The sequence below is a fragment of the Sabethes cyaneus genome, chromosome 1, assembly GCF_943734655.1.
Source record: "Sabethes cyaneus chromosome 1, idSabCyanKW18_F2, whole genome shotgun sequence".
Lineage (NCBI taxonomy): Eukaryota > Metazoa > Arthropoda > Insecta > Diptera > Culicidae > Sabethes > Sabethes cyaneus.
This window is the reverse complement of record NC_071353.1, coordinates 2,994,354-3,011,153: the sequence shown is the minus strand read 5'-3', so window position 1 is coordinate 3,011,153 and position 16,800 is coordinate 2,994,354. Positions and strand designations below refer to the sequence as shown.

Here is a 16,800-nt window from a genome sequence, read left to right as displayed (position 1 = left end):
CTTTTTATTAGAAATTATTAACAAACTAGGTTACTAAGGTAACAAACAATGTTGCTAGTGAGTATCACTCTAGTAACCGATGATGTTGGTACAGGGTAGCACTCAACAATACGATCCTGTCAAAATAAAGTAGCTCGACTTACCAGTAATTTTAGTAATACAAATCGGGCAAAACTTGAATTAAATTAAATAAAAATTTAAAAAAAAATTATTCCACTGTTTTGCTGTCGATGATTACACATTTCTATCTAGTAAGCAGTAGTCGCCGAATTGTGAAAATTAAAATATACAATTTTGGATAGCAGCCAGCATATGCACAAAGTTTCATCAAAACCGACGAGGGTCGGAGCAACAAATAGCCTACAAATTCTGCGTGGAATTGCTCTCTAATGTAAAGTCTGATTAACCATAATAATAATCCATTTGAGTTTACAGTATCGAAAACAAACAAAAAATTCTGGACAACTGAAAAAAGAATTGATTTGAAGGTTTCAAATCAATTTTTTTTTGTACTGAGTAACACCACTGCCCTATTGCAGCTTTTCTTCTACGTAGCTAATACATACCTGGACAATTCTGGATTTGCTTTGAAAAGCTGGTTGTTCATTATTTTGCTAGAAAATCTTAGTTTGTTCGTTTTTACTTAGTTCTGTGTTGTCAATTTCTAGTACCTGTACCGAAATGGACTGGCGAATGGATTAACAAAATGACCTTCCTGCCGCGTACAAGTTGTTCAGCATGTCGCAAACAGACACAAACACCGATGCATCACATCACGATGGTACACGGAAGCAAGCACACATTAACATGAGACAATAGCTCCAAAAAGCAAATCCTGAATCCCGATTCTCTAATCCGACGAACAAGGCCTCTTCAAAATTTTTATCTAATTTCGGCTGTCTTATAACCGTAGATCTGAACTTTGTTGGTTTTGGGGGTATATCTGTATCTGTCTATAAAGCCAAATAACGTTGAAACCACACACACACAAACAAACACACAAGTATGTAGTCGCCAAACTGTTTCTTCCAGCAAGATCAAACCATTTTCAAACCACCAATCTTCGCACAACCAAATATCTTATACTTTGTATTATCTGTATTATATTACCAACCTAGATGGAACAGAAATTACGCCGGCAGGAAGGTCATCGCCAAATGTTTCCGCTTCCGCGGGTGCAGTGCTAGAGACTAGCGAAATTGTACCGGAAGCTGAGGTGCCCATTCAAAACCCTAAAGAACTCCTCCTTGGCGGCGATATGGTTGATAATTCGCAGACCTTTTCCTCCTCCGTTAACGATGATTCGAATATTTACGAAAACAATTCGATTGCAGCTGCTTCTGGCAGCAAACCGATTAAGCTCCTAGCGAGCGGTAATTTCAAAGAGCGACTGCTGCCGCTAGAACCAGAATCGAAATATGTACCGGTTTACGATCATAGTGCAATTATTAAATCCCCAATTTCGCAAAGTCTTAAGTCCACTGACGACACAGACGACAAGACAGACACTACAATCTCAGGCACAGACATTTCTGCCATAATAGACGATGAGAATGACGAACAATCTTTCGAATATACCGATCAAGATTTAGACGAAGCGCTTCAAGCGGAACTCGGCGAAGATCCACCACCAAGTAACGAAAGCGATGACTTACATTTGGTCGACATCACCAGTGAAAATCAATCTTTCTACATGCCAATGGCTCCCAAGAAGCCCGTCCTGAATGTTGATACATCAGAATTAAAAGTCACAGCGATGGACATCCTCAACTCGATACAAAAGTGCACGACCGATAAAAATATTCCGGATGAAAACACCTACATCGAGATGACTAACGGAATGGGTGGGAAGTGCGTATTTGGGGATGATCTCAAATCAACCTATGAAATGATAGTAGTCCAAAGCAGTGGTTCCTCGAAAGCCGACCAAGAACCTCTTTATATGGAACTGTCTCAACTGACCAGCAACAGTCTAGAGAAGAGAAACAAATCCGAAAAAAATCAGGCGACCGAGTCAGCAACCAGCACGTTGAAGAAGAAACAAACTGAACGTGGAACTTTGACTCGAAAGCACAGTAAATCGAAACGAAACGATCTGCCCGATATTCTTAAATCGAACAACAGCTATTTGAAAAGTGACGACAGCTCAGACGCTGACGACGAGTCACCGAAGGATTCCGATCAGACCCGAATAAAGGTAGCCCGTTCCAGGTTCAGCCTCTCGGATACGTTTCGTCCTGCATCATACTATCTGGGCGCGAGTACAAGCACACCGCTTGGGGAATGCGTCGATAGTTCGGACAGTGAAATCGTCTCCCCTCCACCGATTCCGACGGCAGCACTACCGCTGGATGAACACAACAGTGATGAGATTTTCCTGTCGGAAAACTTCGATACCGTCAAGCGACGCGATAAGGGATCTAAATCCAACTCACGCAGCTCTCTGCTGAACAGCTCCGATCATCGGCAACCTAGCCAGACCAGCTTGTCCGGTTCGATCGAAAGCAAATCTCTATCCGGAAAGCATCCCTATGGATCGAACCGGTCTAGTTTACAGAGTAACCACCTTTATGTGGGCTACAATGCGGAACGATTTGATAACGGTTCGAACACATCCTCGGACTATGATCTTTATCGAAGACTAAAACCCGATCCTGCGGATGACGCAAGTCGTAGAACATCCACCTCGCTGTCGGAAACCGAATCGGTTGAACTGAGAAGAAGCAGCTCGAAAATGGATATCCACACCAGAAACAAGCGAAGGCCCATTTCGGAGGATTCCCTAAACGAAATACAGATGCTTGGAACCTTCGGTATCGATGAGAGCTTATCGAACGCTAACTTTGACCAGTATTTGGGAAATCTGGAAAGTGTCTACGTTAATTCGAAGGAAAGCACGCCGCGCAGAATGGTGTGGTTGGACAACAGTTTAACGAATCTTTCCATCGGAGAAGCATCCTTCAAAAACGGACATGATAATAGCATTTACTACGAGAACGTTGAGATACAAGCGCGGGCCGGATCGAATAGTGGAAATCGGACGGATGACGATAGGAAAGTCTTTTACGATTCACTGGAGGATGTGGCGTCCCACGAAAAGGTTACACTTTCTCCACTGAAAGAGAAAAACCTCTCGATTCACGATGCACGCTGCGAATCTGAGGACCTGATGGCTGCGGGACGCAGCAACCTCAACATCGAGATAGTGGATTCCGTTACAACCATGTCCTCGATGGACCTGGACCAGCGCAGCTCGTGCACCGTTTTCGATCTAACCCAGACGACCACTCCAGCGCACAGTCGCGGCAATAGCAACCTGTCCGATTCGGCGCCCTACTATTACTCCGACCTACAGAGCAGAGATTCATCCGTTTCCGACATCACCAAGCTAACGGATTTGAGCAGAATCAAGTTCCCGCCCAAGTTGAACAATCAACGAGATATCGGAGTCAAAAAGGCGGGCATTTCACACATTCACAACCCGATCAATCACGTGAAGGCGGCGAACATTCTCACTGCGGCGGAGAAAGACCACGAAATAGATCAACGAAACATTTATGAGTCGGATCGAATGATCGACAAAAATGTGAACAAAATGCTAGAAGTGTCCCTTTCGAGCAATAGTAAGAATTATTACAGCAATAAAATGATGAATAATAAACCCATCCAGCTGGAAGAGCAACCGGTGATGCCTTCCACCTCAATGCTGGCATCAATATTGAAGTCTAGCAACAGTGCGAGTAGCAGCCAGGTTCTGGCGGCGATCAGCAATCAAGCCGCTTCTTCCAAAAGTAGTTTGAATATATCCACCGAAATGTCGGCGAGTGGCGATCAACTGTGGGAGGAAGACAGCTTGTGGCGGGACAATCTTCGCAGGGCATCGCACATGCATGCCAAATCTATGGAAAGTTTGGATCACTTGGGTTCGGCTTCGTCGATGCAGTCCAAACTGTCAACACTAAACCGAAAGCACGCTCGACAGGCCGGAAAGGCAATTACGCGTGACGTGACGTACGTAAACGATGACCTACTGACCAAGACACAGCTTCTCAAGAAGCAGCACAAATCACAAAGTTCCAGTGACGATAACGATGTCTACGTACAATTAGCCAACAATATGAACCGGACAGATTCGACTTCTTCCGATACCACGTCCGACGTTTATGAGGTGCTTCGGGACGAGACAAAGTACGATATCGATAGGGAAAATATTCGCCAGTGGGATTTAATGTCCAGTGGCTTAGTTAACAGTACTAACAAAACGCTAGAAGCAGATGATAGAGAATCGCACCGTATTCAAACGGTCAAGGAGAGAAGTAGTAGCCGGGAAAGTACCTTGAAGAGAAAGAAGGGCGGTTCTTTAGGGTTAGATGGGCCACTTCCGAGTGCGAAAGGTACACCTAAGACGGGCACGCTAGTTGGTACCGGTAGTAGTATTGACCCTACCAGTCCCGCCACGGTCGATAGCAATGATTATACGCCAAGTCCCGGGTCCAGCCATGTCTTTGCGACGTCGTCCCCGTCGTCATCGTCGTCGGATGCACATGTTCACAAAAAGCACAGTAACACCACCACACACTAACGCAAAAAAAAGTATAAAAACGGAAATGCACAGGTTTTTTCACTTCCACTTCTTCTGAGAGAGAGAAAAAAAAGATAGATTTCTAAGACAAGCGTGTGTTAAGCATTCCAATTAATCCGGTAAGGTAAAGAAAATTAAAATGTAATTATTTACTGTAAATTTATTTTAACTCAATGGCCAAAATAGAAGAGAAAAAAGGACGATAAAGTAAACATATTCTGTGGATAGAGTTCAATAAACAATAAACATTGATAGCATCAAGTGGATTTTTTGTTATGTACATTTTTTTCTGTGTTTGTAAATACTGCAATATATAAATATATACAACAGATACGGAACAATCGTGTTACCAAATCAGGACACTGACCAAACATCAACTCACTAAAGCATTCGACGACAGCCCGCGTGTTTAAAGTTAGACCTTTTTTAATATACTTTCAGCTTCTATTTCAGTCCGCAACGTGAAAAACATGAACAAGATGCCCCTGACGGTGAAACCGGATCCATCCGATTACCGAGTGAACCCGCAGCAGATGCACGGGTATTACGATGCTTCGCAGACGGAGTACTACTACCAGGCTGAGCAGGAGCGTTACATCCGCCCGGATATCAGTTTCGAATCGACGCACGATCTGTACACCCAGGCACAGCTGCAGCGTGCCCAGGAGATGAACCTACAGCAGCACTATCAACTGCAGGACATCGATCGTAGCCTAGCGGCAATGAGTCACGAGTCACCCGAGGAAAAATGGCCCGCAGCGAATCAGCATCTGTTCGCGGGTCGTGGGCCGCAGACTCCCAGCCAAGACAAGACGGAACTAAGAGTAAGTTACCTTGGTCAGATCTGGATTACCATTTAAGCACAATCGAACGCCTTCCTTCCCACATGAATGATATTTTTAAACACACTGAAACATGTTTTCCGTAGACCTTGGAAATGTCCGCCGGAGACTTACTGAATCGAACTCACGAAGAGCTAGTGTTGCTGTTGATACAATTACGACGCCAGAACAGCAATACGGCACGCTCAATCGAGCAGTGTTGCACAAATATACACGATATTCAGGTTATTTTTGAAGTTTTGTTTTGGTTTTTTGAGCAAGCTTTGTGGTTCTGGGCTTTTTTAGTTTGGTTTCGTGGGCCAGTAACAGTAGACAAGCAATTCTTTCTAAACAATCAAAATTCTACTAACCCTTGTCGCACCTGTACAAAAGTAAATTGGTGAAGGCGATAACTCGTTTCGAGCAAAAACTCACCTCCTTTTTGGCCATAAATATCATACAAGCAAGCTGAATTGCAATCAGAGAAAGCACCGGAATGAATATTCCAAGCAATGTTAATCTGAACGTGCGGAGAGAAAAATATTTATTTGGTTGTGTTTTTCAGAACTCGATACGTATATCTGATGGACCCACAAGGGCCGAAAATCTAGCCCGACTAGAAGCACTGAAGAAGCAGTTGACCGAGCTGGAGAAGCAGTACGAGAAGGAGAAACCGTTGATCAACCTGGTGGATAATATGGTGAAATTGGGAACGTTGTATCGAGGAGCGCCCGGTAAAAAGAAGGTCCATTCATCGGAATCGGCTACACTTGATCGTTTGGAGTTTAACCAGCGGGTTCAGGAGAGACGTTTGCTGCAGGAAGAACAACGCCAGTGGGATCGACTCAGTCCGAATCATGTCGAATTGCAGGTGAGAATCAAGCTCGGTTGAATGTGAAATTAACCATCAAATTTATTTCTACAAATGTTTTTCTTGTTTCAGTCTAAGGTGCAACAGTTGTATCAGATCGATCGTTTGCTCCAGGAGGAATCCGGAACGCTGCAAAGCCTGCAAAGGGACAAGGAAGATCTGGAACGAGCTCTGGGAGGGTTAAAGGCTAGAATAATGAACGCTGATGCTCCTGCCGTAGCAGTGGAAGCTGCCCGACAGCAGCAGCACACTTTGGAACGGGAACTTTCTAGAGTACACCTTATGTTGGCAGAGAACTCGAAGGTTGTTAAATTTTTCACTTGAATTTGAACAAACTTTAATTAACTGAATTTATGTGGTTCTAGAAATTGGAGAAAACAGTAGCGGACAATGCCCGGCTAGAACAGGAGCTTCTAGTTCTGCGACAAAAACTGCAGGCATCGCGTGACACGCGAGGATCCCAAGGTACGCTGGCTGCTGGCCAGGATGGACAGTACGTTGGAACGGCAACTGCAGTTCTAGAATCTGAGCTACGTCGAGTTCAACGATTGGTCGGAGATATGCAGCGTCAACGGCAAGAGCTAAGCCAAGCGGTCCGTCAACTGACAGACAATTCGGACAACTTGTACAGTCAGATCAACAAGAACGGAGACAACCGATCGCATATCAAGAAACGGTCGCATAGCACTTCGTGGGTCGAAACTGACTTGGACTCTTTGGTAAGCAAAGACCATGGCAGGAATGAAAGCAACTCCTCGTTAAATCTCTCTGATAAGCCCAGCTCGATGAGTAGCAGAAATGATCACGAACGCTCGGAAAGCTTCGAATCTTACAGCGTAGATAGTGACGATCTATTGGAAGATTCAGTTGGCGGTCCGTTCGGGTTTCAGGATAAGCAGGAAATAAAGACTGTCAGGATCGTGAAACGAGAATCAGAACGTAGGCACCGGGATCGGGAAAAAGACCGAGGCAATGTATCGACGCACAGCCTAGACCAGGTGCTCGAAGAGGAAGCTCAGATATTCGAAGATTACACCAACTACCATCGTTCGAAATCATTGCCTAGAGGTTACGAAACGCACGAGGCCTTCGTTCAGAACCAGGATGCTCAAACGTATGCTAACAATTTGAAGGATTACTACAGTGTGACCGCAAACGGCAACAACAGTTACCCAGTGTCAATGATCGACCGGAAAGCTGATTTATATTCCGGCTGTGATCGTCAGGTAAAGCCACCAACGCTGAAAGCCGGCAACTTCCAGAGCAACAGTTCACTGGAACCGGGCACGCAAATGTCCGGTCTGCGGAACAAAACGGAATCCGTGCAGAGCTTGACCATATCGGAGCAGAGTCCGGTTTTCCAGAGTGAAGCCGCCAAACAGATAATACACGAAATGGTTGGCAACGGAACGGAGAAATCACAACCGGCAGCCAGCAATGGCGAACAACGGCCGAAGCAAAAACCGGAACATTTGGCCCAACAGAACAAACATCGTCGCTCGGTGCCGAAGGAGAAGCGGCGCCATCACACGGCACCGCACCATGTTACCGCAAAGCAGATCGAAATTATGCAGAGTGAGAACGATATGAACAAGAATGTGAGTACCCAAATTAAGATGCTTTGAAATATTTCTTCATACATGTAAAATATGCTGGAACACCAAAATAGACACAACCTATCGACTTATAGTTCCTTTCTAAAAAACACAAAGAAGTCAAACTTTTCTTAGACTTGAACCTTCTTTATCGACAGACTTCGCAGCAGGCTGTTAAAGTAGAGTTAGAGTACAATTACGGGGCTAGTGCAATAATCCTACTGACCGCCCAGTCACGATTCGAACATACGACGATTTGATTGTTAGACCAGCAGACTGCTCGACTTAACTTCACGATTGAACTGCTCGACTGGACTATTCGATTTGACTGCTCGTCTGGACAGCATGATTCATATGCTCGACTAGACTGCTCTGCTCAACTGTTCGACTCAACGATCGACTCAACTGCTCGACTCGAACTGCTTGACTCAACTACTCGATTGGATAATTCGAATCGGATGCTCGACTCAACTGTTCAACCCGATTGCTCGACTCAACTGTTCGACTCAACGCTCGATTCAACTGCTCGACTAGACTACTCGATTTGATTGCTCGACAGCATGATTGATTCGACAGCTCGATTTAACGCTCGATTCAACTGCTCGACTGGACTACTCGACTGAATTGCTCGACTCAACTGTTCGACTTAACTGCTCGACTGAACCGCTTGACCCGACTGCTTGACTAAACTGTTAGATTTGAGTGCTCAACTCAACTGCTCGACTAGGCTACTCGATTCAACTGCTCGACTGGACTACTCGACTCAACTGCACGATTAAACTGCTCGACTAGACTGCTCGATTAAACTGCTCGGTTCAACTGCCCAACTCGACTGCTCGACTAGACTGCTTGACTGAAAAGCTTGGTTTAACTGCTCCATTTGACTGCCCGACTCGACTGCTCGAATGAACTGCTCGACTTAACTGCTTGACCCGGCTGCTTAACTAAACCATTCGATTTGACTGCTCGACTAGACTACTTGATCCAACTGCTCGACTGGACTACTCGACTAAACTGCTCGGCTTGACTGCAGGACTCCTCCACTCGATTCGACTGCTCGACTCCACAACTCGATTCGACTGCTCGACTCAACTGCTTCCCCCAGCAGACTGAACAGCTTGATTTAACTGCTCGACTTGACTGTTCGTCTCGACTGCTCGACCCAACTGCTTAACTCGATTGCTTGATTCGACTGCTCGACTCGCCTGCTCAAGTCGATTGCTTATCGCGATATCATATGGTCGGTGTTAACTCAGACCGGAGCAAGTCGCAAAATTTTAAAAAATAAGTTAATGATAGCAAACGATCAAGAATTTTCTAAGCAACAGTTTACTCTAATCAGACTACATAAATATTGCAAACTGAAGTTTTTATTCAGTTAAATAAAATCCAATACGACCATAAAAACTATTCGTTTCAGTTTCCGGCTATGACTCCTTTATGCACAATATCTTAAAGCTATACTATGCAATATAAGAACTCAAAGAACTACAGTAATGTTCCGATATTGTCAGCCCCGTGCTGAATTTTGGGCTGACAAAATCGGGAAAAAAATTTAATTTTTTTTTAAATTCAAGACTTAAGACGTTGCAATATCGAAGACTTCTACTAGAAATTAAATTTTAACCCTCAATTTATCAACCGAAAGCTCAATGAACCGGGCACAGCACACTGGTTCAGAACCTTTTCTGGTACGTATTAGCTTTGAGCGGGAAAGCTTGGTTTTAGGTTTATGGAACCTTTGGAAAACTTTCTTAAAATTAAAAGTTCTATCGTCCTGCGGAATTCAAATTTTGATTAATCCCCCTAAAAGTGCAATAAAAAATTTATTTTTCTTCAGTTTCAATATAACACATTGATGCGTTCTGCAAAATTTGACAGCATATTATTACAAGAAATTTTGCTGAAGACAGTAACCTTCTATCTCTTCAGCAAAATCCTATTTCTCATAAATCAAAAATCGTTAAAATCAGTTTTTCTATTTTAACTGTTTTTGTAGGTGTAGTATGACTTTTTCCTGTTTTACAAAGTTGTACAAATAGTAAAAATGCACAACATTGCTGAATATAGTATATCTCTATATTTGCTTGTTTAGGAACTACAGAACTTTTACTATAAAAATACCCTAATTTTGACCCCGACTAACTCGCAAGAAGGCATCATTTTATTCAAAATCTCTCCCCAGAGAATCAGAACAGTTTCAATCAGGCTGAAAAGTATCATAAATCACGTCTAAAAGCACAAACGTTAAGCAAAATTTATAGGCTGACAAAATCGGGATAAAAAGCTAATAAAATCGCGGGTAGACAAAATCGGGGATAGACAAAATCGAAACATTATTGTATCTCATAAAGATTTTTCCAGAATGCACTTTTCCCACAAAAAAATAAGAACACTCCCATCTTTTTCGATACTGGGCCTTATAACTTGATGAACTGGATAGCACCGAAATCCTTGGGACTCGTATAAGATAAAGAAAGTTCGAGGAAAAACTATACAACACGACACTTTTAACATATAAAAAAACGTTTTTATAGAGCTCATGTAAATGTGAATGAGATCGAAAAAGAAAATATATAATGCATAGTAGAGTAAAATATCAACACTTGCCACATTTACAGAATATCAACTGGCGTGCACGGGACGACGTGGACCTGGAAGTGACCCTGCGGCCACGATCCAATGCACCGGACGTCGTACGTTCGGCTATGGGTCCGAGGGAGAAAATTTCCGAGCACACCATCGACAAGCTGCTGGCGGCACCAAGTAAAATTCTAATACCCGAACGGTACGTTCCCGAACAGGCACCGGAGCTGTCGCCGGAGGAAAAACGTCGCCGCCAGGAGAAGGTGGAAGCAATCAAGAAGATGCTCTCCGAGACACCGATTGCGGGAAATGTTATTATCCATCCAACATATGATTGAAATTGAATGTTTTGTTAACATTTGTTTGTTTTCTATTTTAGGACACTTCGCCGAACCAACCGGCCAACGCAGAGAAACGACAACGAGAACACCTGCTGCAGCTGAATCAAATTCTGGCCCAGCAAGTTATGCAGATGAGCAAAATAGTGGCCGGTAAGTGCATCGATCCGTGAAGGTTTCAACCCTGCTAGCTTAGCGTTATGTATTATGTCGCATACAATTACATTCTGTCGTTTTGTTGATTTTGATGAAATGATTTTGTATTGTTATTATTTCAATTCTTTTTTTCATTTCGTTTTTCATCCATTAGGTAACCCGTACCATGCCACTAATATACAAAAGTAGTGCCCTTGATACCAGCCGCACTGTTAATTTATTCGTTTGTTATCATTTCTCGAATGTGTCTATTTTGAGTTCGGGCTGCTTCTCTAGTTTGTGTGTGTGTATGAGGAATGCCAAAACGTGTTGATTTACTGTTCTGTACCATACTATACTGCCATCTAAATGTGTATCACTCATAACAATCAAACAAATCAAATATTTTCAACGCTTGCCCAATTCAACACTGAAACTATGTACCAACAACAAACATCTGCCCAAACGAAAAAAGACGATAATCCCATGGACCAGAACACAGGTTTGTATTGTCAGAAAAACAACAAATTTTAATCATCTTCGACCGGGCATTCAAAATTTGAGTGTTCTACACAGAGACACGCTCCCAACGAATTCTCCACCGCTCGAGTCTCATACATACAGTTTATTTGAATCGAACATTACACTTTATTTGCATGTTGTTTTACAATTTTCTGTTCGAAACTTTTGCATTTTTTAAAAGATATACTCTATGAAAAAAATCAAAAACATCTGAGTAACAGAAGCTTTCCATTTTTGGGACCCTCCACGTTTTTGTCCTGTTCTGTTTGTACAGAAAACTCCATGGCAGTGCTGCCATCCAGCATAAGCAAGCTGAAGAAAACACGAGGCTTGCTGAGAGGCCGCAAAACTAGCGGCTCGACCGAGCAGGAAGATGAGGATGCAAACTATCGCAGTGAGGTAGAGGACGACGATGACACCGAATCGCCACCAGAGCCGCTGCCCCTGTATCAACAACGTGAGAACTATTTCACCTGAACGAAACCAGAAGGATTTCACCGCTTTCCCGCGATGTACAAGTAATCTCATTTTAAAAGCAGAGTTCTAGTTCTTGTTATAGCATGCTTTTGAAACATAGCTCGCAGTGAGGAGTGGAACAATTGAATTGATTTATCCGTCCATCATCGGTTGGTAACACTGCTAATATTCGAATTACCCACGATACGGGAGCTGCCAGAACTAAAGGGTTAAAAAAATCTCCAGGGAAGCATTTGATTACCGGTAATACAAACCCATACTCACGCATATCAGTCGAAACCAAGAGAAATACTGTAGAACAGATATTTAGTTGCCGTACGTTAGGATTCTCGTCACGCTCGATTGTTGTTTTTATTTTTATTTTTACTTTGTTCGCTAAACAGGATACGAAGCAGTACTGCGAAAAGTACAAGCTGTATTTATTTTAAGTTTACCAAGAACCAGTGCAAAATTGAAACTTATATGTTAAAGAAACTAACAAAAAAGGGAGTAATTGATTAATCGCTATAAAGCGAGCGATTAGCGCAGTAGTTTGACGTGCTACGACAAACAATCAATAAGAAAGCGTCAATTATATTGAACTCATCAAAAAAGAATTGAACCAATACGAAACATATTTGAATGAAATTACGTACTAAGCATAGCTAATCTGTCACAAAAAATACAGTAGAGTAACGGTATGTTACAATAACCAGTAAATGATATAATCAATGACTATATTTAGTGGGTTTATCATTATGCATAAATAAACGTGCGATTAGCTTTAAAGAAGAAAAAAATATCCTCAAACGAAATTGTCTCGGCAGTATTCATTTGAGGTTATCCACCAACACCTTGTAATTGGTAACGCACGTCAATAAAATAACAAACAAACAAAAAAATCATGTTTAATTATTTGTCAATTTGAAGCAATTAAAACGCTAAAATGTACAATTTGCTCAATTCGAATAGAACGAACAATTACAAACAGTATAAACAAATTAGTAACCTAATCGCATTTATCAAAAATGTTCGACTACCCAGGCAGTATTGAGTTTGTCATCCCTTTACCAATCAGCGTGTGATCTAGCTTAATGCAAAGAAGAAAAGAGAAAACAAACAAAAAATACTGTTCCCAAACATCACCGCTCACGACTGTAGGTTATAGAGAAAAATATTATCTTAATGTTAGATAAAGATAAAAAAGAAAAAAAAACTAAAACAGGGCCTAACTTTGTCGCATCCGCGAGCGCAATTTGCTATTTCTACGATTTTGGTGAATCCGCTGATAGTGTGTACCACGAGTTTGCATTTACAGGGTTCCGCGTTTTTATTTTCTATGAACTTTTGATAGCGAACTATTATACTTGGTAGGAAAGTCAAACCTTGAATCTGTCGAGCAGAGCAATCGCTTTTATATCTGTATCATTATCATCACCAGCTACCACGGGACTGGCTTCAAGCGCTGTTACGTTGTGAAGACAATGATCGAAATCCATGCATATCATAAAATCTCCAAAATCCCTTCCCAACATCGATCGATTAGAACTTTGCCTTGGTTTAGCTCCCCCCTCCGGGATAGCACTATGCAACGTTCGAAAAAAAGCTTTTTCTTTCGTTACTTCGATTCAGTAAGCCATACGCGCGGGAAAACCTACCGACAACCGAGAGGAAAAGTAGTACAAGAACGTCCATCGTGCGTGACCGCGTAATTTTTCTTCTCCAAAATTTGAAGAAAAAAAAAGATAAAACGATTTGCCATACTACATACTATGAGTGTACTGTAACAAAAATCAGTTGTACGAGAAAGAGTTATTTTTAGCTATTGTTTTAGGTGCTATAATTTGAATCTTTTTTTATTCGTTTTTTAATTTTATAACCAGTCGATGCACTAGACACGAACAGAAAGAGAGTATAAAAACTAAAAAATAAAATCATTCCGAGATTCGTTATGCGGAAATTGTCGTTGAATAATGTTAATGAAACCTTTAAATATAGTATTAACCTTAAAATATTGTTAAAGGAAAGTAAGCATTATCCAAATAAATTGTTGCATAATAAAACAAACAAGCAGCAGAGGAAATCGGAAACCTCGTCCTAGTATAATTTAAATTCAACCAAATAAGCAAATTAATGATCAGCTTGCAATGTTCTAATTAAAGGCTTAATCACGAGATATGGGAAGTGAAAAGAAACAACAAAAGAAACGCAAGCCCAAGCACAGAACGGAACCGCATTTATAGCAGAACATTTTGAAACAGACAGCATACCATAGCGAAGAAAAGCCTGCATCATGCATAAATACCTACATACCTACTTAACCTACCACAGCAAAAAAAAACCAACAGCGCGCGCGTTTCTGAGCGCAAATGTTTCAATGCGTACAATCTATCAGATAATAAACAGTGAAATAAATATGAAGAAATAAACTATTGCACCTCTGGCATCGTTCCCAACGGTGTTTGGCATTGTGTTCGTAATCGGTGAGAAAATTCCTCAGAATGTATGGTCTAGTCTAGAGTGCCTCTTTTCTACACACGCATTTGCCAGATTGACTGCTCGATTGGAATGTCTCTGATAGATAATTGTCATTGCAATTTCGACAGTGTCGCCACTCAACGTACAAGCACTCTAGTATACACTAATCCCTTAGGGCATCTTCTACGGTGATCCAAATCCTTACTTTGTTCCAAATTTTTAGACCAAGCAGAAAAAGCAGAAATTTTTTACAACTCGTATAACTTTTGGTCTATTTCTGACTCGATTTGGAACAGCGCGAAGGTTGTTTTAAATCTTGCAGGTACGGGGGAGTGACATTTGACAGGAAAAAACAATGAATACGGTGAAGTTTATAAAGCCATCGCCAATTTTTCAGCAGACTGATTGTGAAATACATTAATCAATTCATTTAAACTAAAATTGCTTTGATTTTATCGCTTGGAGTTGCATTTCTTATATCTGGCATAAACAAACGAAAAGGCGAAATCGAGCCATCCTTTGGTTTATTTACGTCATGCACCCTTTTGTTGATTCGCAGCAAGAAATATTTACATCACCGCTGCGGATTGATCTGAATTGAACCATTTCGCCAATTCTATTTTCAATTTCGCTGGTTCAAATTTGGCATAACTCTGATCTAAACATAGACCACCGTAGAAGGTGCCCTTAGTGACCAGTGACTTGTTATCAATTCATGCAGACCACTTTGGATGGCTTGGATGGTTTCGTGATGCAATTTGGTGTGGGACACCCTTTACTGTGCAACTTTAAGTAAGCTAACCTTACTAGATAAGCTTTTATTGAGAAATGGGCTTTTTGGCTGGATTGACCGGCATAAGCTTGTCTTTGTTGATCCGCTTCGTTGCCTGCATCGGTCTTGTTCGTTCTAAAGTCCGGCCTCTTCGACAACTCATCGTCGTCGTCGCTATCACCGCCCACCCCTCGCCTCCCCCGAAATAGATAGAACAAAAAGAGAAAGGAAAAATTTTAGTCAGCATGTTAGTAACCATTTTCGGGTTAGTAATATCACGAGGATTCTAGGATTCTATGTCTACCCAGCCCCCGTTCAAAAGGGCCGTGAATACAGAGCTCCCACGCATCATTTGTTCGTTGACTTCAAAGCCGCATATGATACCATCAACCGGAAAGAGCTATGGAAAATCATGGACGAGAACAGTTTTCCCAGGAAGCTCATCAGACTGATTAAATCTACGATGGATGGTGCACAGTGTTGTGTTCGGATTTCGGGTGGATTGTCAAGTTCATTCGAATCACACAAAGGGCTTCGTCAAGGTGATGGTCTTTCATGCCTGCCGTTCAACATAGCGCTACAAGGTGTTATGAACCGAGCGGATATCAACACGCGGGGCACGATATTCAACAAATCTAGTCAATTCGTCTGCTTTGCCGATGACATGGATATTATCGGCAGAACATCTATGGCGGTGGCTGAACAGTACACCAGACTAAAGCGCGAAGCAGAAAAGATTGGGTTAGAGGTAAATACGTCTAAAACAAAGTACATGCTTGCCAGCGGAACCGAGACCGAACGACACCGCTTGGGCAGTAGTATATTGATCGACGGCGATGAGTTTGAGGTAGTCGACGAATTTGTCTACCTTGGCTTACTGGTAACGGCAGACAATGATACCAGCCGTGAGATTCGGAGGCGTATTATCAGTGGAAGTCGTGCTTACTATGGGCTTCACAAGCAATTGCGGTCGAACAGACTAAGTTCCAGTACAAAGTGCACCATGTACAAGACGCTTATTTGACCGGTTGTTTTCTATGGGCATGAAACATGGACAATGCTCGAGGAGCAACTGCGAGTGCTCGAAGTTTTCGAACGACGAGTGTGAAGAACGATCTTCGGCGGCGTACAGGAGAACGGAGTAGAGGCGGAGGATGAACCATGAACTCGCACAGCTCTATGGCGAACCCAGTATCTCAAAAGGTGGCTAAAGCTGGACGGATACGATAGGCAGGGCATGTTGCAAGAATGCCGAACAACTACCCTGCAAAGATGGTGTTCATCTCAAACCCGGTAGGAACAAGACGACCAGGAGCGCAGCGAGCAAGATGGTTAGACCAGGTGGAGCGAGATCTGGCGGATCTCGGTGTCCGAGGAATTGGAAAGCGGTTGCTCTCAACCGGGTTTCATGGAGAAACGCCTGTTCAACAAGCTTTATTCTAGGACGGCAAGCCACCTAAGTAGCTAATGAGCCTTCATTACAACCCTTCAAAATACAGGCTCATAATGCGAGTGGTAGAGAGGAAGACCTTGTTCTTGGAGTAGGGCAGTCGGATGGACAGCTCGATCAGTAACAGTCTGAGACTGGGTCTCTATATGTAACACTACTTTTGAAATGGAGGACTGGCACTTCGCTCAAGATTA

The 16,800-nt window shown here is 42.5% G+C and overlaps 1 protein-coding gene across 1 annotated transcript in view; it reads left to right on the top strand.

Moving 5' to 3' along the window:
• Positions 1-14,358, top strand: part of LOC128733725 (uncharacterized) — a 34,580-nt gene extending 20,222 nt beyond the window's left edge. The window contains exons 5-14 of the mRNA XM_053827496.1: positions 1,119-4,580; positions 5,024-5,406; positions 5,511-5,648; positions 5,969-6,274; positions 6,347-6,577; positions 6,640-7,872; positions 10,491-10,766; positions 10,835-10,946; positions 11,302-11,430; positions 11,725-14,358. Coding sequence (XP_053683471.1) covers positions 1,119-4,580; positions 5,024-5,406; positions 5,511-5,648; positions 5,969-6,274; positions 6,347-6,577; positions 6,640-7,872; positions 10,491-10,766; positions 10,835-10,946; positions 11,302-11,430; positions 11,725-11,927 — 6,473 coding nt within the window. The 3' untranslated portion in view covers positions 11,928-14,358. The remainder of the gene's footprint in view (positions 1-1,118; positions 4,581-5,023; positions 5,407-5,510; positions 5,649-5,968; positions 6,275-6,346; positions 6,578-6,639; positions 7,873-10,490; positions 10,767-10,834; positions 10,947-11,301; positions 11,431-11,724) is intronic.
• Positions 14,359-16,800: the final 2,442 nt, after the last annotated feature.